This window comes from Choloepus didactylus, chromosome 1 (assembly GCF_015220235.1).
Source record: "Choloepus didactylus isolate mChoDid1 chromosome 1, mChoDid1.pri, whole genome shotgun sequence".
NCBI lineage: Eukaryota > Metazoa > Chordata > Mammalia > Pilosa > Megalonychidae > Choloepus > Choloepus didactylus.
In genome coordinates, this window is record NC_051307.1 from 191271 (window position 1) to 214199 (window position 22929).

At 45.6% G+C, this 22929-nt stretch overlaps 1 protein-coding gene across 1 annotated transcript in view; it reads left to right on the forward strand.

Annotated features, from left to right (window-relative positions):
* The window catches only part of PCNT (pericentrin), a 179207-nt gene that overhangs the window by 35139 nt on the left and 121139 nt on the right, over positions 1-22929 (forward strand). The window contains 9 exon segments of the mRNA XM_037829956.1: positions 2391-2446; positions 4288-4462; positions 4991-5127; positions 8722-8833; positions 10650-10711; positions 10713-10891; positions 11361-11445; positions 19154-19367; positions 20523-20740. Of these exon segments, the coding sequence (XP_037685884.1) occupies positions 2391-2446; positions 4288-4462; positions 4991-5127; positions 8722-8833; positions 10650-10711; positions 10713-10891; positions 11361-11445; positions 19154-19367; positions 20523-20740 (1238 nt within the window).

The window sequence follows — 22929 nt, forward strand, 5'->3', positions numbered from 1 at the left end:
TTAATCTGTTCTGCTGATGTTTTGATTGGGGGAGTTTAATCCATTAACATTTACTGTAAAGGCAGTTCTTATTTCAACTGTTTTATCTTTTGGCTTTTATTTGTCACTTCTTATTTTTTCTTTCTTTTTATCCTTTTAGTTACCCTTACTTATAATCTTCATTTCTGTACTTGCCTCCTGTCCTTTCCTTTCAGCCTGCAGGACTCCCTTTAGTAATTCTTGTAGAGCAGATCTCTTGTTAGTGAATTGCCTGAACTTCTGTTTTTTCTGTGAATATTTTAAACTCTTCCGTGATTTTGAAGGGCAGCTTTGCCGGATAAAGACTTCTTGGCTGCAGTTTTTTCTCTTCCAATATCATAAATATTTCATACCACTGCCTTCTCACCTCCGTAGTTTCTGATGATTAACTAGCAACTCGTCTTTTTTGGCTTCCCCTTGTTGTTAGATCCCAGAAGAAGAAACTAAAATGTAGAAGGAGTTTCTAACTCAGGGGCCCCACAGCTTATCTCACAGAAAACAGGTGCCCCATAAACTAAAGAATGGAGGCTGTTCAAAGCTATTCGAGGCCTATCCCAGTGGCCCCTCAAAGGCAGGTAAGGCAAGGACCAGATACGCCCGTTAAAACAACCAAAAGGCCTGCTCTCCCCCAGTAGATAATGCAGCTGCTTTCCCTAAAAGAATATTGTCTCAGAATTCTACCGACCAATCAGTCCAAAACTAGATAAGCGCTCACCCAATTGAGGAACAGAACATCACAGCAGAAAGCCTATCCAACGTGGGTCCCTTTTTTCTTTAAAAAAAGCTGCTCTCAGATAGAGAGCGGGAGCCATTATCTTTTTTCTTCTTTTTTTGCTGGCTCCACCTGCTTTCTTCCTCTAATAAATCTTAAACTTTATACTTAAACTTTGACTCGCTGCATTGTATGGAATTCTTGAATGCCTCCGAACCTAAACACTGATGTGGTAAATCGCTCTTTCTCTTTCTGCTAAATTCCCTTTGGATTGGTATTTGACTGTCTGATTAGGGCATATTTGGATTTTTCCTGTTCAGAATATGTTGCACCTCTGGGATATGGATATTTATATCTTTATAAAAATTAGGAAATTTTTGGCCATTATTAACTCAAATATCTTCTTCTGCCCCCTTCGGTCTCTCTCCCCTTCTGGGACAGCAGTGGATGGAGTATGTTTGTGCACTTTGTGCTGTCATCATTACCCTCAGACCTTGTTGGAATTTTTCTATTCTCTGTTCTTTTGTCTGTCTGAATTCGGATGCTCCATCTTCTAGCTAACTGATCCTCTCTTCTGCCTCTTCATATCTGCTCTTTTGTGTCTCTAGTGTATTTTTAATTTTATCTATAGTGTATTTCATTCCCATAAGATTGGTTATTTTCCTTTGTATTCTTTCAAATTCTTCTTTATGCTCACCCAGTGTATTCTTAATATCCTGTATCTCTTTAGCTGTCTCCTTGAATTAATTTAGTAGATTTGTTTGAACATATTTGATTAATTCTAAATTTTGTATCTCCTTTGACTTTTTAATGTGTTCCTTTGAGTGGGCCCTATCTTCCTGAGTCTTAATATGCCTTGTGATTTTTTGCTGGTATCTCAGCATCTGACTGTCTTGATGGGTTTATTCTGAAGATTGGTTTCTCTCTTGTCTAGCTTTTTGTTGTTGATTGAGTTTGTTTTAAGACTCTGCTTTGACAGCTGGATTGTCAGTATTTCCCAGCCCAGACAGGGCCGGGCACCCGTGCAGGGGGTGCAGACCCCATCCACAGGGCCTCAGAGAGGGTCAGGAAGATGCCAGAAAGATAGCTTTTGCTTCGCGTCGCCAGGTGCACTCTCCGGCCTGCCTAGCAGATGGCACTCTTCAGCTGCCGAGGAAGGCAGGGTTTTATGGCTTTTTGCGAAATCCACCCCTGAGGCAGTTGAAACAGTGGTGCCCGGTGGATCTGACTGGGAGGAGCTGAAGCTGCGGGGATCCCGCGTTCTCACTTCGCTGGCCACTATCTGGCTCAGTGTGGGGCTGTGTCCCCCTCTGTACTGGGTGCTGAGGACCCCCGCGGTGGTCCCGGGCCACAGCTGTCCCCCGGCAGGGGTCGGGCTGCCTGCTGCTGCCTCCCCCACAGTCTCTGACCCCAGTTTTCTCTGTCTTCATCCTGCACTTCCCTGGGTGTGGAGCAGAGGCCCTGGTCTCCGAGCCCAGTTGATTTGGATAATTTCTGCCTGGCTGCTCGCTTTTTTGGGGAGAGAAGTAGGTTCTGCCACTCCCTCCCTAATCGTCCATTTCCTCAGAAGTCTCTACTCTTTCTGGACTCCTGGGTTGATCATTCTATTGAGGAGTTTACAACTTAGTGATCTGAGCTCCTTTTTTTGTTTTTGTTGCAGCTGAGCTGAAGGAGAAGTTAGAATCAGAAATGGAGAAAAATGCCCAGATACTAGAGGTATGCTGTGATTGGCTGGAAAGTGTAATTCTTCATGTGCGCTCTTCCTTTTCTCCCTATTCCTCCAATTCACCTCCTACCCCCCAAGGGAAAACCTCACCTTGAATCAAACAAAATCCAGCCAAAGCTTTGATAGAACGTGCCGGTAGAAAATGCGTTACATTTTCTCCTAGAGGTAAGTATTCTTTTATTTGTACAATTTATATTTGCCAGAATCCATTTAAAAAATTTTTTTTATTAATAATACAATTTTATTGAGATATATTCACATATCATAGAGTCATACAAAGCCTACAATCAGTTGTTCACAGTACCACCATATAGTTGTGCGTCCATCCGCAAAATTAGTTTTTGAACATTTTCATTATCATACACACAAAGGTAATAAGAATAAAAATTAAAGTGAAAACAATTGGACTAAAGAAGATCACTGGGTGCTTTTTCCATTTTTGTCTAATGCTGACTTCTTATGTAAAATAAAGGCCCTCGTCCCCTCCCTGACACTTGTTTGCTCAGTGGCTCCCACAGCCAGACCCTGTGCTGTGCTCTGAGGTGCAGCAGTGGGGGGCAGACACAGACTTGCCCATGTGCAGCTGTGTTCGGGGTGGAGACCGTCTGAGCCAGCTGAAGGGAATCCGCCATGTCCTGGTGCCAGGGAATGCTCGGGGGAGAAGCATCGAGGGCATGGTGGGGTGCAGGTGGCACTTCAGTGTGGTGAGAAAAGCTTTCACGGAGCAGGTGACCTCAGCAGGAGGCTTATGGGTGTGCGGAGTTGTGCCATGTGGGGCCGAGCCTTCTGAGCAATAGGGGCAGGTACCGTTGGGGCCACGCGGGTGGCTGGAGTGCAGGGGGCTGGTGTCCTGCTGAGTGGGGGGATTTAGGACCATGGCGTGGGCCATTCCCCATGGCTGCTGCGTGGAGAGGGCCATGGGCTGCACGGGGACTCTTTGTGTGCCATGGCAGGCATCCGGGCCTGGACGATGGTGATGGCCATGGAGAGAAGTCGATCTGCCCATGAGTTCCCAGGGGCAGGCTAGAGATGAGGGGCTTCTGGCACAGCCTGAGGTGCAAGACTTCAAATCTGATTTGCCAGTTTGAGGTGTCTGCTAGATGCCCAGTGGAAACACTGACAAGGGTTGGAACTTGGGGGTAGCCTGCACTGGCTGTGCAGAATTGAGTGTCATTTGATGGTAAAGGGTTGATGAAGGCAAGGACGCATTCAGCCGGAGCCGAGGCCAGGATGCAGAAGGAGGGAGGTGAGGGGCCTGAACAGGAGCAGCTGGGAGAGGGGCTGTTGGGATGTGGTGGTCTGCAGGGCTTGTGGGGGCAGTGTTGGGGTGTGGGGTTCTGCAGGGTGTACTTGGCTGAGGCTCTGAGCAGGCAGCTGGGTGCTGAGTCTGCAGACGCTCAGTCCTGCTGGTCTGTTGGGGAGTTGGCGTGCAGGGTGGCCATCCTGGGCAGGGGCTCATACTGTGGCCCTCCACCCTCCTCTTTGCATGGTGGGGACCTGTCTCAGAATCAGGAGGCCAGGGCCCAGGCCCCGGGCAGAGCTCAGGGCTTCTCGGGAGCCAGACGTAGGAATCATGGGGAGTTGGCTCTTGGGATGTTCTTTGGCTTCAGAGACCAGCTCTGTTTCTGGAGTAGCTTGTACTTGTTCTTTACTCCTTTTCTCTCCTGTTCACCTGTTGGTCCCTTTTGGGAGATGGAGGGTTTCCCAGAATATCTGAAGCCTGGGAGAAGGGCTGTGCTCATTCGTGGTCTTAACTACAATTCAAATTTCTTTTCCACAGATCATATCATCAACTATCGACTGTAATACTCTTTTTCTTTATTTAAATTAGAACCTGAAACGAGACTGGGAATTGGAGAGAGATTTATGCTTAGAAAATCTACGCAAAGAATTATCTGACAAGCATCAGTCAGAAATGGAGAATTTACAAAACCAGCTTAAAAACGAATTGGCAGAACAGAAAGCTGAGTTGGAGAAGATTTTTCAAGCCAAAAATCAGGCTGAATGTGAGCATTTGATTAAAGGTCAAGATACATGATCAATGTGCACTTATTACATGTTTTAAAATTCTGGGTAAAGAGTCCATGTGTTGTTACAGATGACAGGTGGTGGAAGGGCTGGCAGGCAGAGAAGGCAAGGTCAGGAGCAGGGCTCTCCCCTCTTTGGACGCGGTCCCCCTTGTTGACCAGATCCCCTCCTTGGCCAGTGTCCCCCTCACTGGCCAGGGCTTCTAAGCAAGGACAGCCCTTTCAAGGTTTTCTAAAACCTTCCTTTCAGAGATATTTTTGGTAAGCAGAATTACGAAGTCCCTCCAAAATGGTATTGTGATGGTTGACGTTTTGCACTCAGGCGTTGCGTCTTCCGGGTGCACACGCCCAGGTTAGGGGAGCAGTGTGGTTGCTGGAAGCGGGGTCTGGAAGGAGAGGCCTTGCCGCTTGCTGCGCACCTCCCCCCTGCCTGTGGAGGCTTGCGGACGGCCCTCCTGTTAACTGCGGGCACGTCGCGAACAAAGTGCAATTCCTTCTCCTCCCCAGTCACCCTCGTGAACCTAGAGGCTCAACATGAGGCTGCAATTCAGAAGTTACGTGAAGAGTTACAGTCCGAACATTGCCAATACTTAGAGGACATGGAGGTGAAATTCAAAGAAAAGGAAAAAGAAAAACAACTGGAGGTAGGCTAGAGTTTGTTTACTTTTAGTTATCTTAGGGAAGTTTTAAAAGATTTTTGGAATGAGCCGTTTCATAGTGTGCTTAGTGATGTGCTACAGGAATGTCCAACGTCAAATATATAACATTTTTTCTTTAACATACAAATATTTAAAAATAAGAATGCCATATTTTGTAAACAACAGGTTCAGTGGGCTAATACTGCTTCGATAGAGTTCCAAAGTTAGCATGTAAGCAGAAAGCGAGCATAGTGAGAACTCCCCAGAGTGAGCCGCGTCTCCACCCGTTCCGGTCGCTTGGTTGTGTGTGTGTGACCTTGTGCCTCCTCTAGGTGGATGTGAATGTAGCAGGTGATTACACACAGTGCAGAAGGAAAGTGCTTGAGCGGGCACACTTGCACAGGTGGTAGGCTGTTTTAGATTCCTGGGCTGCTCCAGAAAATACCATGAAATGAGTTGGGTTAAACAATGGGAATTTATTTATCGTTTGAGGCTGAGAAAATGTCAAAATCAAGGCATCATCAGGGTGATGCTTTCTTCCTGAAGACCGGCTGCCGGCGATCCTGGGCTCCTGTGCCACCTGGCCAGGCACATGGTGGTGTCCCCTGGTCTCTCCCTTCTCTTTCTGGTTTTGTTGCTTTCCACTTCTTGCTTCCCATGCCTTCTCTCTCTTTCTCTCTGTGTTCATTCCATTTATAAAGGACTCCAGTAATAGGATTAAGTCCCCCATCCTGAATGAGGTGGGTCACACCAAAAGGTCCTAGTCACAATGGTCCACACCCACAGGAATGGATTCAGTTTGAGAACATGTTTTTCAGGGGTGTGTGTAGCTTCAAACCACTATACTCCACCTTCTGGACCCCAAAAAGACATGTTCTTTCTATAAGCAAAATACATTCTTTCCATCACAATATCTCCAAAGGCTTGAGACATTTTAGTAACAATATTAAGTACAAAGTTTTAACCGATTTCTTCAAAATTGGTTACAGGTATAGTCTGTCCTGGGGCACAGTTCCCCTCCATCTGTGAACCTGTGAAACCTGGAGGACAAGTTACCTGCTTCCAATATTCAATGGAGGGACAGGCACGGGATAAACATTCCCTTTCCCATAGGGAGAAACTAGAAGGAAAACAGGGATCATGGGTCCCAAGAAATTCCAGAACCCTGCAGGGCATGCTCCATTAGATTCCGAGGTCTGAGAGTCAACTATAGAACGATGTTTTGTCTTCCAGGCCTGATGGAGAGGCAGCCACACCCCTTCCAAGTGCTTGCACCCCGGCTGTGCTCTCTCTGAACATGGGGTGAAGGTTCCACCCTCTTTAAGCATCAGGATGGTGGCCATACTCTAGGCTCTACCCTCATCAAACATTGGGATGGTGACCAGACTCTCCACAATCCCCGGGGAATATGCTTCACACTTTCAAGCTCTGAACAGTGGGGTGGAAGGTCTGCCTTCTCCAAGCTCCAGGGCAGACTCACCCTTTCCACACACATGAGTGGGTCTACCCTTTTGCCCTGAAAAGCTATTTTCCGTCCAGACCTCAGCTTCCATGGTTCTGATTCCGAACAAATGGTGGGTTCTCTGCCCAGCGCACATAGCAGCCAATCTGTGATACTTGGGTTTCAAAGAGAGGAAGAGTTTATTGCTTCGTGTGGAACAGGAGATCAGATGGCCTATAGGCCCCAAAATCTGTCTCCCCGCGTCAAAGGAGCTCAGGGTTTTTATGGATGCAAACAAGGAGAGATGGACTTGTTACCGTAACAATATCAAATATAAACAGGGCCTGAGACTAGGCTATAACAACCATTACAACAGTAAGTACACAAAAAGCTGAGACTGTTACAAAAGTATAAATGGATAAGACTAGTTGAGTTTCAGTAATTTCAGGTATTAACTTCTGCCTCTTCTACCATATAGAAAGAAAACATCTATGTAATGATTCAGTAATCATAATAGTTTGTTAATTCTTAATTTCTTGGTTACAATTCTGCTTTTGAAGTGCTTTTTCCTTCAATCTGTTCCTTTTCTGTCCCTTTTAGTCCAGCCTGGCAGTGGTTCCAATCATGCAGATCTTGCAGAAACCTTATTGATTTCACATGTAGTACCCAGGGGTCCCAACCATCAGGCAGCAGGACATCCAGTAGACCCTCCCCAGATAGCTGCATTTCCAGTCCTGACTCTCACAGAAGTGGCTGCCTGGTTCCGTGCTCAGTTAAACCCTCACAAGGGGCAGTATTCTCTAGGGACTTGCTTTCTGGAAGCTCAGAATTTTCTAAACCATCAATTTCTGGTTTCTTTGTTCCCAGGAGTTCAGTTCTCAGCTTACCCCTTTCCTCTTCACATTTTGCTATAAGCTGTCAGGAGAAGCCAGGCCATGCTTTTACACATAGCTTGGAAATCTCCTCAAGGAAATATCCAAGCTCATCACTCAAATTCTGCCTTCCTCCAGTTTGCAGTGACATGTTCATCATTTCCATCTAAGTCCATATTTCTACTGACAGTCTCTTCAGAGCAGTCTAGGCCTTTTCTGTCAAGTGCCTCACAATTCTTCTGGCCTCTACCTGTGACCTGATTCCAAAGCTCTTTCCACATTTTTGGTATTTGCAATAGCAGCACCCCACTCTCCTGGTACCAAAATCTGTTTTAGTTTCCTGGGCTTCTCCAAGCAAATACCATGAATGATTTGGCTTAAACCATGGGAGTTTATTAGCTGTAGGTTTTGAGACCAGGAAAATACCCAAATCTGGACATCAGCTAGGTGATGCTTCCTTCCCATAGACTGGTCGTTGGCGATCTTTGGCTATTCTGCCATATGGCAAGGCACATGGCGGCATCTGCTGGTCTCTCCTCTTCCAGGTTTTGTTGATTTCAGCTTCCTGCCTCTGTCTCTTTCTCTCTTTATATATACATTCCATTTATAAAGGACTCCAGTAATAGGATTAAGGCCCATCCTGAATGAGCTGGACCACATGGAACTGAAGTTGCCCCATCAGAAGGTCCTACTCACAATGGGTCCATACCCCCAGGAGTGGATTAGGTTTAAGATGTTTTTCTGGGGTGCCTGCAGCTCCAAGCCACTACACAGGTTGAGGGCTGGACTTGGCTGGGGTGCAGGTGGGTGGGTCACCTGCTTGCCTTTGTGCTCCCTGCTCACCTGTACCCCCCCCCCCATTCACTGGGTTATAGCTCATGTTGTCTAAACTCTGTAGCAGTTTTGTAATAGACCAAAAAACTCCAGAATCATAACTATTATGGTTATTTTAAAAGAGCTTAGCTTCTTGGAATAGCCAGGGATGTCAGCGAGCCCAGATGTATCAGCCTGAATCCCAGCCTGAGCCTGACCTCCTGACTTTGTGGACATCCTGTGGTCTTGGTTTGGGGTGTTTGGCCCTCGGTGTTTGAGCCGGCTCGTTGCTGCTGCTGTTGGGTTGCTGTAAGCTGTACGTTTGGGGTGTGAGCCTCTGTCCCGCAGGTGTTCGCTGTCATGTCTGTGACACGAAATGCTGTGTTCTCCTGGGAGACAAGCACAGCCATCACATGTCACTGGTGCTGGGTTTAATCTAAGGAGGCACTCACAGCCATGCTTTCCTTCCTACAGCTAGAGAGTCTTCAGGCATCATATGAAGAGCTGAAGGCTCAGTCGCAGGAGGAAATCAGGCACCTGTGGTCCCAGCTTGATACTGCGAGAACCAATCGACAGGACTTGAATGGTGAGAGTTTTATTTTGGCAGTTCAGATGGTCAAAGCTAAAGTTGCATGCTTTAATTGCTGAAACCCCAAACTAGAATTTAACAGTTGTAGTAGGTACAAAAAAGGGATTTTGCAAATGTATTTGTTTTATATCTTGAGGATTTATCTAAATAATTTTAAGGTAGAGGTTGGTTTGTTAGAAGAGAGCCTTGGTTTTTACCCTTGAACAAGTTAATACAGGAATGACTATAATTGTATGTTCTTAGCTGTTGAAACTGAGGCTTTAAAATGAGGTATTTTTCAAGATGAAGATCATACAGTTCAACAGTGGGCTTAGCTTTTGCCTAAAAGCTGTGACTGCGACTCAGATGGCACTAGGCTGTGAGGCAAAGCCCTGCCCCATAATGATGCTCGGGGTCTGGGGGTCACCCTGAGGCGAGGTGGGTTCTCAGTCCCCGCTCCGGTTTGGAAGGGCGATGCCCCCAGACTCCAGAGCCCATTGATCCTGGCCAATTTTGCTGAGGGTAGCTTGCCTCCAGAACCACCTTGTCGCTCAGCTTTTTTGAAGACTCCATGTCTCAGCTCATGCTTCTTGTGTGTCAGAGGGTCCATGCCTTCTAGCCTTGCTTGATTTGGGCATGGTGGGTGGCTGGCCATGCGGCTGGAGAGATCACAGCACTCCAGCAGGGCCCCATCCAGGGTGGGGCAGAGACAAGGGGGAGAGAAACATGGTCTGGCGTTACTCTCCGCACAGCCTTTACGAGCTAATAATTGTTTTCATTGGGTAGCTTCCATTTGGGGTAATGAATAGAGTTATGAGATAGGACCAGAACAGTGCAGTTTGGTGACTCTCATGTTCATGTGTCAAGTGGTGGTCCATGAGGCCTCCTCTCCGTCTTCCAGCTCTGTCCTTTGTCAGTAGCCGAAGGTGTAGTGCTAAGTGCTGGTTGTTTGTCTTGCCTTTGGGTCCTGATGGACATAGAAGTTGATAAGTGCCACAGGTGGGGGGGGGGTGGTGCTGCTGCTGGGCTCATACAGTGGGAGAGCTTCATGAAGACTCTACCTGACGCAGGAAAGTGTCATCCATACATTGGAGGGCCTGTACCAGGGGCTCTGGCTCAGTGTCTCTGGGTCACTCACCATTTAAGTCCACATCATCTGGAAGCTGGTTAATCATCATTGACGAGGTGGGGGCACTCTCTTGAACAGTTCTTGACGAATTCCCTTCTGATCTTCTCTTACTTTTTCCTGGCTGTGTGTAACAAATTGTCCCAACTTAGCTTAAAACAGCACCCACTGATCACCGTTCTGTAGGTCCAGAGTTGCAGGGGCGCAGCTGGCTTGTCTGCTCAGGGCCTCATGGCTGCACTCTTACCTGGGGCTCCGGGGAGGGCCTGCTGCTGCAGAATCCAGGTGCATGAAGTTTTGGGACTGAGGATCTCCTTTCCTCGCTGGTGGTTGGCCAGGGGCCATGCTTGGCAACTAGAGGCTGCCCGCGTTCCTTTCCAGATGGCCTCCTCCATCTTCAAAGCCAGCAGTGATGCCTTGAGTCCTCACATTTCTAATCTCCAAGACTTCTCCCTCTACCACCAGCTGCTTTTACAGAGCTTGTGTGATTAGGCCGGGCCCACCCCAGACCTCCCCGTCGTAGGGTCCACTGTGCTCCCTGGCGCGACCGAGTCACAGGGTGTCCATGCCCAAGGTCCCAGGATTGGGGTGCAGGTCCTCGGGGTCATTTTTAGAGTTCTGCCCACCATACCACAGGGTCTTGAGTATTTCCTGAGTCATCATAAGGGTTTTATTTTAAGACGATTCCATCCCTTCATCCTATTAAAGAATTCCACGAGCAGCTCCTGGCTCGAGCACCTCCCACTGAAGAATTAGAACACCTAAGGCGGGACTTTGAACAGCAGCGGCAGCGAGGAGAGAGAACATGAGACCCAGCTTGAGCAATTGAGAATTTATTTTGAGAAGAAATTAAGGGATGCTGAAAGAAATTATCAGGAAGATCTGACTCTGTTACAGCAACAACTACGGGAAATGAAGGAAGATTCTTTCCTGACCTCTGTGGAAATCAGGTAAATAAAATAATTTTCATTTTAAACGAGTGCTTTGAAGTATAGGAACTTGGAGCTGAACTCAAATCTAGTTTTGTTTGTGATTTATGCCAATGGCGACCAATAGCCTATTTTAAAAAAAATGCATTCTATGTTTGGGACTTGAAACAAAGATTACTGTTAAAACTAGCATCTGATTTTCTGTCCTGTGTGACAGAGGCCCCACACTTCTGCCAGGTCCTCACATTTCTGGGCATGTGGCTGCCCTGTGCAGGGGCTACTGGGTGCAGGCCTGGGACCCCTGCCATTTACTGGGTCTGTCTCCAGCTCTGCTGAGACGCTGCCGGGTTTAACTTAGAGTCCCAGGATTTGTGATTGTAGGATGTGGAAGGGCTTTCTTCTTTTATATAGTCATAGCTCAAAGACAGAGTGGAATTCAAAATGGAAAAGTGGCATGTATAAAGTTTTTAAAACTTATCTTTTCTCTTAGTTCATCTACAATTTTAGAAGAGACATCTGAGAAAGAAAGAAAAGACTACCTTGATCAACTTAAGTTTCAACTTGAGCAACATAAGGTGATGGGCCCACTGGTTTTTATTTTTTATTTTTCCATTCCCATACATTTAAGTTCAATCTTGTTAATAAGTCTGTACATATTAGGTAACTGCTCTTCCTTCTTTAGCTTCTGTCTATCTCTGGGACCCCTATATTCTACGTTTTAAGACATTAAGTTTACAGTTTTTAGGGGTTCCTATTAGTGAAATCATATAATAGCTCTCCTTTTGTGTCTGGCTTATTTCACTCAGTATTATGTCTTTAAGGTTCATCCATGTTGTCACATGTTTCAGGACCTCATTCCTTCTTACTGCTGCATAGTATTCCATTGTATGTTTATACCACATTTTTTTTATCCATGTGTCTGTTGAAGGACACTTAGATTGTTTCCATCTCTTGGCAATTGTGAACAAATTGTGTACAAATGTCTGTTCGTGTCATTGCTTTCAGATCTTCTGGATATGTACCAAGTAGTGGAATTGCCCAATCGTAGGGTAACTTCATATCAGTTACAGTGCTTCACAGCGGCTGTACCATTATAAATTTCCACCAGCAGTGAATGAGAGGTCCAATTTCTCCATATCCTCTCCAGCATTTGTAGTTTCCTGTTTAATGGCAGCCATTCTTACAGGTGCGAGGTGATATCTCATTGTGGTTTTGATTTACATTTCCATGATAGCTAATGAAGAGGGACATTGTTTCATGTGCTTTTTAGCCATTTGTATTTCCTTTTTGGAAAAAATGTCTGTTCATATCTTTTGGGCATTTTATAATTGGGAAGTTTGTTCTTTTGTTGAGAGTTGTAGGATTTCTTTATATATATTGGATATTAAACCCTTATCAGATACGTGGTTTCCAAATATTTTCTCCCACTGAGTTGGCTGCCTCTTCACCTTTTTGACAAAGTCCTTTGAGGCACAGAAACTTTTGATTTTGAGGAGTTCCCATTTATATATTTTTTCTTTTGTTGCATGTGCTTTGGGTGTCAGGTCTAAGAAGCTGCCTCCTATTACTATGTCTTGGAGATGTTTCTCTACATTGTCTTCTAGGAGTTTCATATACTGGCTCTTATATTTAGGTCTTTGATCCACTTTAAGTTAATTTTTGTATAGGGTGTGAGGTAGGGGTCCTCTTTCATTCTTTTAGATATGGATATCTAGTTTTCCCATCCATTTGTTGAAGAGACTGTTCTTACCCAGTCAGTGGATTTGGGGGCCTTGTGAAAAATCAATTGATCGTAGATCTGGGGGTCTATTTCCAAACCCTCATTTCAATTCCATTGATCATTGTGCCTACCTGTGTGCCAATACCATGCTGTTTTTTTTTTTTTTCTTTATAGTTAAACAATTTTATATTATATATTCTCAATTATATATTGTAAAAAAAATCAAATATGAGATATTACTGACTCAAATGAGCCCAAAATGGAACAAAAGAAAAAGCAAAGTGAATATATGACAATAATGATTGGGTCACAGGCATGAGAAATGGCTAGGAATTATCAAACTTTGATTAGAGCAAAAGATAGTTTTCTCAAAGAAGGATTTTTTTTTATTATTATTCATTTTATTGAGATATATTCACATACCACGCAGTCATACAAAACAAATTGTACATTTGATTGTTCACAGTACCATTACGTAGTTGTACATTCATTACCAAAATCAATCCCCGACACCCTCATTACCACACACCAAAAATAACCAGAATAATTAAAGTGAAAAGGAGCAACTAAAGTAAAAAAGAACACTGGGCGCCCTTGTCTGTTTGTTTGTTTGTTTCCTTCCCCCACCTTTCCACTCAAGAAGGATTTTATATAGCAGTTGAAAGTATTTACTTTTAACAAATTGATATGAAAATATGATTATCCAATAGGATAATGGGTAATAGCTTAGTATTTCAGAAATTTCACTGGTTTGTTTTATAAATATTGGTCTTATACAGTTATTATTATATTTAATTTTTTGTGTGTGTGTGGGCTTTTTTTTTTTTTTAGTATTCATTTTACTGAGATATATTCACATACCACGAATATGTTTTGACCACTGTGGCTTTAAAATAAGCTTCAGAGTCAGGAAGTGTAAGTTTTCCCACTTTGTTCTTTTTTTTAAGGTTGTTTTTGGCAATTCGAGGCCCCTTTCCCTTCTAAGTAAATTTGATAACCAGCTTTTCCAAATCTGCAAAGTAGGTTGTTGGAATTTTGATTGGAATTGCATTGAATCTGTAGATCAATTTGGATAGAATTTCATTGTTCCGGTTTGCTAAAGCTGCCATAATGCAAAATACCAGACATGGATGGGCTTTTATAAAGGGAATTTATTAGGTTACAAATTCACAGCGTTAAGGCCATAAAATTGTCTAAACTAAGGCATCAAGAAGAGGATACCTTCACTGAAGAAAGACTGATGGCTTCCAGAACACCTCTTTCAGCTGGGAAGGTGCATGACTGGCCTCTGCTGGTCCTTTGCTCCTGGGTTGCGTTGCTTTCAGCTTCTGATTCCAGTGGCTTTCTCTTTACGTGTCTGTTGGTTTCCTACTTAGCTTCTCTGGAGCAGACTCTGGGCTTTGTCTCTTAGCTTACCATCTCCAGAAGTCTTTCTCTCTGCATCTCCAAGTGTCTGGGTCTATGTTGGCACTTGAGCTGTCTTAAGGACTCCAGTAAACGAATTAAGACCCACCTTGAATGGGTAGGGTCACATCTCCATGGAAACAGCCTAATCAAAAGATCCCACCCACAATAGTTCTGCCCACACTAGAGTGGATTAAAAGAACATAGTGTTTTATGTGGTACATAACAGATCCAAACCAGCACAGAGATCTTAACAACATTTAGCATTCTTATCCATGAACGCGGAATATCTTTCCATCTATTTCTGTCCTCTTTGATTTCTTCTGGCAAAGTTTTGTAATTTTCTGTGTAGACATTCTTTATATTCTTGGTTAAGTTTATTCCCAGATACTTGATTCTTTAGTTGCTCTTGTTAATGGAATTTTTTTCTTAATTGCCTCCTTAGTTAGGTCATTACTACTGTATAGAAACATTGCTAATTTTTGCACATGAATCTTGTATCCCACCACTTTGCTGAATTTATTAACTCAAGTAGCTTTGTCATTGATTTCTCAGAATTTCCAATTGTATCATCTGCAAATAATGAAAGTTTTACTTCTTCCTTTCCAATTTGGATGCCTTTTATTTCTTTTTCTTGCCTAATTGCTCTAGCAATTAGAACCTCTAGCACAATGTTGAATAATAGAGGTGACAGTGGGCATTCTTGTCTCATTCCCAATCTTTGAGGGAAGGCTTTCAGTCTCTCAGCATTGAGTATCATGCTGGCTGTGGGTTTTTCATATATGCCTATTCCGATTTGCTTATGCTGCCAGGATCAAAATAACAGAAATGGATTGGCTTTTATAAAGGGGGTTTATTTGGTTACAAAGTTACAATCTTAAGGCCATAATAGTGTCCAAGCTAAGGCATCAACAGTAGGGTACCTTCACTGGAGAAAGACCATCGGCATCTGGAAAACCTCTTTTAGCTGGAAAGGCACAGGCACGTGGTTGGCATCTGCTCCCGGCTTCTGGTTTCAAAATGGCTTTCTGCTGGGATGTTTCTCTACAGGCATCTAGGGGTGTTCTCTTAGTTTCTCCCAGGCAAACTCTGGAGTAGCAAAAGTCTGTTTTCAGTGGCCTTCTTCAAATGTCTCTCTTGGCAACTCCAAGCATTTCTGAGCTAAGCCAGCTAGCTTCTGGGTCTGTGCCAGCATTTTTAAAGGACTAAAATCAAGCCTTGCTGAATGGGTGGGCCACACCTCCATGGAAATTATCTAATCAGAGTTATCACCCACAGTTGGGTGGGTCACATCTCCATGGAAACAACCTAATCCAAAGGTTCCAACTAATCAACACTAATACATCTGCCCCCACAAGACTGCATCAAGGAACAAGACGTTTTGGGGGCATACTACATCCAAACTGGCATAATGCCCTTTATCATTCTGAGGAAGTTTCCTTCTTTTCCTACCTTTTGAATTTTTATTTTCAGGAAAGGATGCTAAATTTTGTCAAATGCTTTTTCAACATCAGTTGAGATGATCATGTGATTTTTCCCTTTCAATTTGTTAATGTGTTGTATTATATTGATTGATTTTCTTGTGCTGAACTGTCCTTGCATGCTTGGAATGAACCCCACTTGGTCGTGGTGTATAGTTCTTTTGATGTGCTTTAGGATTCAATTTGAAAGTATTTTGTTGAGTATTTTTGCACATCCAAATTCAGTAAGGAGATTGGCCTATAGTTTTCCTTTCTTGTGGTATCTTTATTTGGTTTTTGTATTAGGGTGATGTTAACTTCACAAGATGAATTAGGTTGTGTTCCCTGTTTTTCAATTTTTTGAAAGAGTTTGAGCATGAATGGTGTTAGTTCTTTTTGGAATGTTTGGTAAAATTCCCCTGTGAAGCTAGCTGGCCCTGGGTGTTTCTTTTTAGGAAGTTTTTTATTGACTGATTGAATCTTTTTACTTATAATTGGTTTGTTGAAGTCTTCTATTTCTTCTCAAGTCAGTGTGGGTTGTTTATATGTTTCTAGGAAATTGTCCATTTCTTTTAATTTGCCTAGTTTGTTGGCATACAGTTCATAATATCCTTTTTATTTCTTCAGGACCATGGTAAAGACCCCCTCTCTCATTTCTGATTTTGTTCATTTGCATCTTCTATGGATCCTTTGTCAGTCCAGCTAAGTAAAGGTTTGTCATTGTTTTTGCTCTTCTCAAAGGACTGACTTTTGGTTTTATTGATTCTATTTCTCTTTTTTCTCCAGTTCATTTATTTCTCCTTTGATCTTAATTATTTCTTTTTTTCTACTTGCTTAAAAGTTAGTTTGCTGCTCATTCTCTATAGCTTCTTCAGTTGTTCAGTTAGGTCTTTGGTTTTGGCTCTTTTTTCCTTTTTAATGTATGTGTTTGGAGCTATAAATTATCCTCTCTGCTCCGCCTTTGCTGCATCCTATTGGTTTCAATGTGTTGTGTTCTCGTTTTCATTCATCTCTAGATATTTACCAGTTTCTCTTGCAATTTCTTCTTTGATCCACTGATTGTTTAGGAGTGTGTTGTTTCACATCCGTATATTTGTGAAAGTTCTGGTTTTTTGGTGGTTATTGATTTCCAGCTTAATTCCATTATGGTCAGAGAATGTGCTTTGAATAATTTCAATCTTTTTAAATTTATTAGGCTTATTTTGTGCTGTAGCATATGATCTATCCTGTAGAATGTTCCATGAGTGCTAGAGAAGAATGTATATCCTGGTGTTCTGGGATGTAACGATCTATATATGTCTGTTAGGTCTAATTCATTTATCACGTTGTTTAGGTTCTCTGTTTCCTTACTGGTCCTTTATCTGGTTGTTTAATGTATAGAAGAGAGTGATGTATTGAAGACCCCCCACTATTACTGTAGAAATGTCTATTGTTCCCTTCAGGTTTGCCGTTGCTTGTCTCAGGTACTTTGGGGCACCTTGATTGGGTATATAGACGTTTATGATTGTTATTTCTTCTTAGTGAATTGTCCTTTTTATTAATATATAGTGATCTTTTTTGGGTCTTCTGAAATCTTTGCTTTTAAAGTCTTTTTTGTCTGATACTAGTATAGCTACCTGTTCTGGTTTGCTAAAGCTGCCGTTATACAAAATACCAGAAATCGATTGGCTTCTATAAAGGGGATTTATTAGGTTACAAATTTGCAATGTTAAGGCCTAATACCACAGAGTTCTCAGTAGCCGTCCGTGTTCCCTCGTGAGGGCTCCTTCACTGAAGAGCCCTCTCTGGGGACACCTAGGGTTTCTCCAGGTTTTAGCCACTGTGGGTGAGGCTGCAGTCCATGCCCACCCGAAAGCCTACTTTGGTCACTCGTGTGACGGCCTGCACGGTCCTGCTCGTGGTCCTGCTCTGGCGAGCGCCCTCTTCCCTCCCCGTTCCTCCTGGCTCTGACATGGCCCCGCCGGCCGGAGTGTGTGTGAGAGTCTACTGTTTTCCTTCCTTTCTCTGGAACTCCTGATAGTTTAATGCTTGACCTCCAGAATCAAGCCTCTGATTTTGTTAATCTCCCATATTATTTCTCTTTTTGTTCTACTTTTTGCAGTGGGAAGTTTCCTCTATTCAGTCTTCTGATTCTTCAGTTAAATTCCCAATTTCTCTTATTTTTAACTTTGCATCGAATGTTCTTTTTTATGTCATTCTGTTCTATTTCCATTGTGAAGTATTTTGCTCATTTCTCTAAAGATAATAATATGCATTTAAAAGTTCTTTTCTGCTTCCAGTATTGTCTTTGGTTCCTCTGCGTGTGTGTGTGTGTGTGTGTGTGTGTGTGTGTGTGTGTGTGTCTGATTTCTGTGTTGGAGATTTCCCTGAATAGCATGGTGGTTCTTGGCCGCCTGCTTTCGTGTTTAAGTGTGGTCCCCCCTCAGCCTTTGGCAGCTCTCTGTGCCTCTGCAGAGCTTTGCTTCCTGGTGACAGGCTCTCCTCTGAGGCCATGCACCCTCCTGCTGGGAGAGTGGGGTCAGGGGCGAGTGGGCAGGGGACCTTCTGATTTTGGTCAGGCCCTTTCCATGTGCTTCGGCGTGACTCTGTCTGTGGACTCGATCCTGTGTCATCAGTGAGGTTGTTTGTTCCTGTGCCAGTTGAAGGATTTATGTCTTGATTTAAAAGATAATTTGAATTTATTAGCAACTTGAAGTTTAGGCTGGTGTAACTCTTCTGTGCTTTTGGAGGAAGTAGGTTCACAGGCTACATTTTGAGGGGAGTAGGGACTGTTCAAGCACACACCCAGCACATCATTCGTTCGACACTTTGTAACGAGGCCTCCTCTGTGCCAGGCCCTGACTTGGGGCAGTGCGATCGGGGAGGGGTTGGGAGCATGAGTGTATGAGCAAGCCTGGCGCCTGCCCTCTGGAAGGGCCTACGTGTGGGTGTGAGGAGCACAGAGCAGGCCCCTGGGAGGCGCAGAGCTGGAGCAGGGCAGGGTAGCCCTCAGGACGGCCTCACACGACAGCCGGTAGTGCTTGGGGCCAAGGCCCTGCCTGCGCGGGGACCGCTGAAGCCGTGTGGCAGGGGGTGTGAGCGGTCGGAATCCTCTAGAAGCAGACGCCAGGACAGTGTCAGGTGTGCAGGAGATTTCCTGTGAAGGGGAGAGGGAATGAGCAGGCCTGATGCTGAGGGGCGGGGCTTGGTGAGCAACGGCGTCGCTGTGCCCAGGGCCCTGTGTACACAGTGCAGCCATGAGCCAGCCCCCTCCCCACGGCAGGTGCCAGTGAGGGTGAGGCAGTAGAGGGGACGAGAGGAGGGTGCCTGGAGGTCACGGGTGGGGCCCTGCAGGGCTCAAGAGGCAGGGAGGGCCATGCAGGCTTTCACATCTACTTGCCCTCGAGTAGGTTGTCACACGGGACAGCTGGGCCCGTGTGAGGATGGGCGTGGGCTGCGGACATGAGGTGACGGCAGGGCATGGGTGCAGCTGCTTGAGCGGAGTCTGGGGGCTGCATGGGGCCGGTGCATGGTGGACATGTGAAGAGGGTGGCTGGACGGAGGGGTGGGGGCTCTAGGAGAGCTGGGCACGTGAGCGGGGACGGGAGGAGGACAGGGACCTGTGTCAGAGAGGGGCCCCCCTGCCCTGCTGCAGCCACGCGTATGGCAGTGACCAGGCAGGCAGGCTTGCTGAGTGCCCCTCTCTTGGGTTCCTCGTAGGAGAGTCTGATGCATTTACAGAAGCAGGTGGAAGAAAAGCATGAGCATGAATTAGAAGCGCTGACGTCGTGTCTCAGCCCTCTGTGTGAGGAGGCAGCGACGATCAGGATGGGCGCCTCGGGCACGCACTGCACAGAGGCCGAGCTGCTGTGGATGGCGCAGCACCTGGAGCTCGAGCGGCTCCACGCCTCGCTTGCTGAGGGGCATGTCCAAGGTGAGGGTGCTGTGCCCCATGGGACTTGTTGTCGGGGCACTGTTTGGGTGCTTTGACCCTTTTTCTGTTAGTGCAGGTGATGCAGGCCCCCCAGAGGGGTGTCCTGGCATGGGGCCCCCAAACACAGACGGAAGCGGAGAGTGAGGGGCAGGTGGTGCAGGAGCGAGGCGGGGGCTTCCATTTGCAGTGTTCTGTCTTCTCAGGGCAGCCTGGGTAGGCGAAGCCTGTGGGGCACAGGGGTCTTGGGAGGGCCTGACCTCGGTGGGCAGCACGGGGGTCCCAGGGGGAGTGCTGAGCTGTGGCTGGAGGTGTGCTGGGGTATGGGCATCTCTCCTGGGTCCTGCTCTGCCCCCACAGGCGTTGGGTGGGCAGGTGGGAGGTCCAGGCAGGCCCAGGGCTGTTGGTGTGGACGGCTCCCGGATGGGGTCAGACGGGGCGGGCTGTTGACACTGATGCCTGGGAGGGGCACAGTGTCTCTGTCTCTGGCGCCATCTCGGCCTCCAGCTTCGGCGCAGCCCCGAGGCGGTGCGTGGTGGGCCCCTGTGGTGGCCTTTTCCGGCAGTGCTCGAGGCTGGTCACGGCTCCCACTCCCACACCACTAGTTTTACCACACGGAGATGCTGCTACGTGACCCCGCTGGTCCTCACCGCTGCTGGGTGAGTGCTTCCTGCCCATCAGCTCAGCTCACTCTCGCACGGTTCTTATTCTCGGATGGTCGGGAAGCTCTGTTCCCAAGGCTAGCACAGAAGGGACCTGAGGTTGGAGCCCGGTGGGAGATCTAGGCATACCCTCCCTGAGTCCTGCTGGCCACCTCTGATGGGTGAGTCCAGAGATGGGCACACACGCCTGCCTCTGACGTCCCCCGAGCTGGAGGAGTGAGCGTGGCTGGGCGGCTGGCAGATGTGGGCTGTGTGAAGGTCTCGTGGTGGCTGTGGAATGTGGCCCCCGGTCCGGGACTGTGGAGAGGGAAGGTGCCGGGACCCTGGAGCAGCAGTGGGCTGGCCAGGCTCCCTGCCAGGGGGTGGTGCCTGGCTGCCTGCCTGTGCCTGACACTGAGCTCCACGAGTCTTGCAGTGTCACCTGGCGCATTGGTGCTGCCGGTGGCTCTCGGTGCCTGTGCTGCACTGTGATGCTGTGCTCCCTGTCTTCTCGCAGCGCTGGCACAGACGCGCCTCCAGCACGCGCAGGATGCCGCCTCTGAGGTCGAGACGGAGGTGGCAGCACGAGTCTTGAGTCTGGAAAATGAGCATAAAGTCAAACTTTCACTTCTTTGGACTGAACTAAAAGAAGAAATTGAACCCTTAAAAATAGAAAATAGAAATTTGCATGAGAAATTGCAGCATGAAATACATCTGAAAGAGGGCTTGGAGAAAGTAAGTCACTCTTGCTCCCAGAAGGGTGTTTGCCCAGGGCAAGCCCTGGAGTCCCCTGGTTTCATTTTTGAGGTCTCTTGTTCCTTGGGGATTTTATTAGTGGTATAGACAGAGTGCTCTGCTGACTGAATAGCACAAGGTGGTCTACGTGTAAAACTTAAGAAATGGGTCACTGCAACACCAGAGGTAAGAGTCAGAACAGGATTCTGCCCTGAGCTGGAGCCAGGGCGCTGGCTCTGTCCTTGTTCCTTCCGTGTGCAAACCGGGAGGGTGGAAACTGACCAGGTGTCCTGGCAGTGCCGGAGAGAGGACCAAGAAGGTAAGGTCAGAGCATGCAGCCTCCTTCACAAGTCGGTCATCCTAGAGCGTTATGATATTTTCCAAATTTGTGAGTCCCTTCCTGGCAACTGTATTTTGCAAATGTGGAAAATGCAGACATCAACCCATCCTAACCATTTTGTAAGCGTAATGAAGTTACCACTACACCATCCTAAGCGTTGACAAAATTTTAAACCCTGCAGCTCCATGAAATTATGAATGCACTTCGTTATATGGCCACTGCAGTGCAAGGTTTTATCACATTGGAATAATAGAAATTCAGTGAACTAAAATCTTAACTCTTTTACCTGTGTGTTCTGGCTCAGCCTCATTTCCCTGCTTCTGTACTGTGTCCTCTGGGCCACTCTGCTTTCACGCAGTGCTCTGCTCTGTGAACACTGGGCTGGGTGTTCATTCTCCACCACAACAGAGTTTCATAGGAGCTGTCCTCACTGCAGATGTGACCCCCACGTTACCTCCCACACTGAGGCATCGGCAGGAACTTGGAGCAAAGGAGACCAAGGAACTTGGTGGGAGACCTGGGGCTGCCGCATGGGCCAGCTGAGGGCGTGTACCACTGTTGGGCATTGGTGCGGACGGGCAGCCTTTCCCAAATGCTGCTTCGAAATTCACAGAACACCGTCATGCCTAGTTTATTAATTCCTGGGAGAGGGGCCTGGCCTTGTCTCTTTTTTCCTTCAACTCTGTCAGTTTTTGCTTTAAGTATTTCAAGCTCTATTATTATATACTTGCACATTTATGATTATTTCTACTTGAAAAATTTACCCTCTTGTCATTAACAGATTATCTTGTAGTGGTCTTTGTATTGAAATAGTTCTCTTTTATTACTGTAGTCATTGCAGCCTATACCTGCATTTTGTTTGTGCAGTGTATTTTTCTATCTATTTACTTTTAACCTATTGAAAGTAGGGCAGCATGTACTTGGTTCTTTTTAATCTCTTGACAATCTCTGCCTTATTATTAGAGCACTTTTTAACATTGAATGTAATTGTTAATATGGTTGGACTTAAGTCTACTATTCTACTGTTAGTTTTCTCTGTGCCCCATCTTTCCTTCTTTTGGGATTGTTTGAGTATTTTTGGAATTAATTTTAATGTATCTATTGACTTTTTTTTTAAAACTCAATTTTATTGAGATGGTTCACTACCATACAGTCATCCAGCGTGCACGATAAATTGCCCACGGTACCATGGAACAGCCTGTGCATCCATTATTCCAGAAAATAAACAAAAACAATAAAGAAAACTCAAATCCTGCCATACCCCTAATCCCCACCCCCTCCATTATTGACTCATGCTATTGGTGTAGTACATTTGTTACTGTGATGAAAGAATGTTAAAATACTACTACCTCTAGTACGTAGTTTGCAATAGGTATATTAGCTTCTGTTTATAGTGTCATACATTTGTTCTAGTTCATGAGAGAGATTTCTAATGTTTGTACAGTTAATCATGGACATTGTCCTCCACAAGATTCACTGTTGTATACATTCCCATCTTTTAACCTCTAACTTTCCTTCTGGTGACATATGTAACTCAGAGCTTCCCCTTTCCACCACATTCACACACCATTCGGCATTGTTAGTTATTCCCACAATAACATGCTACCATCACCTCTGTCCATTTCCAAACACTTAAGTTCAACCTAGTTAAACATTCTGCTCATAATATGCAAGTGCTCCCCATTCTTTAGCCTCGTTCTATATCCTGGTGACTTATATTTCATGTCTATGAGTTTACATATTATAATTAGTTCATATCAGTGAGACCATAAAATATTTGTCCTTTTGTGACTGACTTATTTCACTCAATATAGTGCCCTCAAGTTTTCTTCATCATCACATTTTTTTT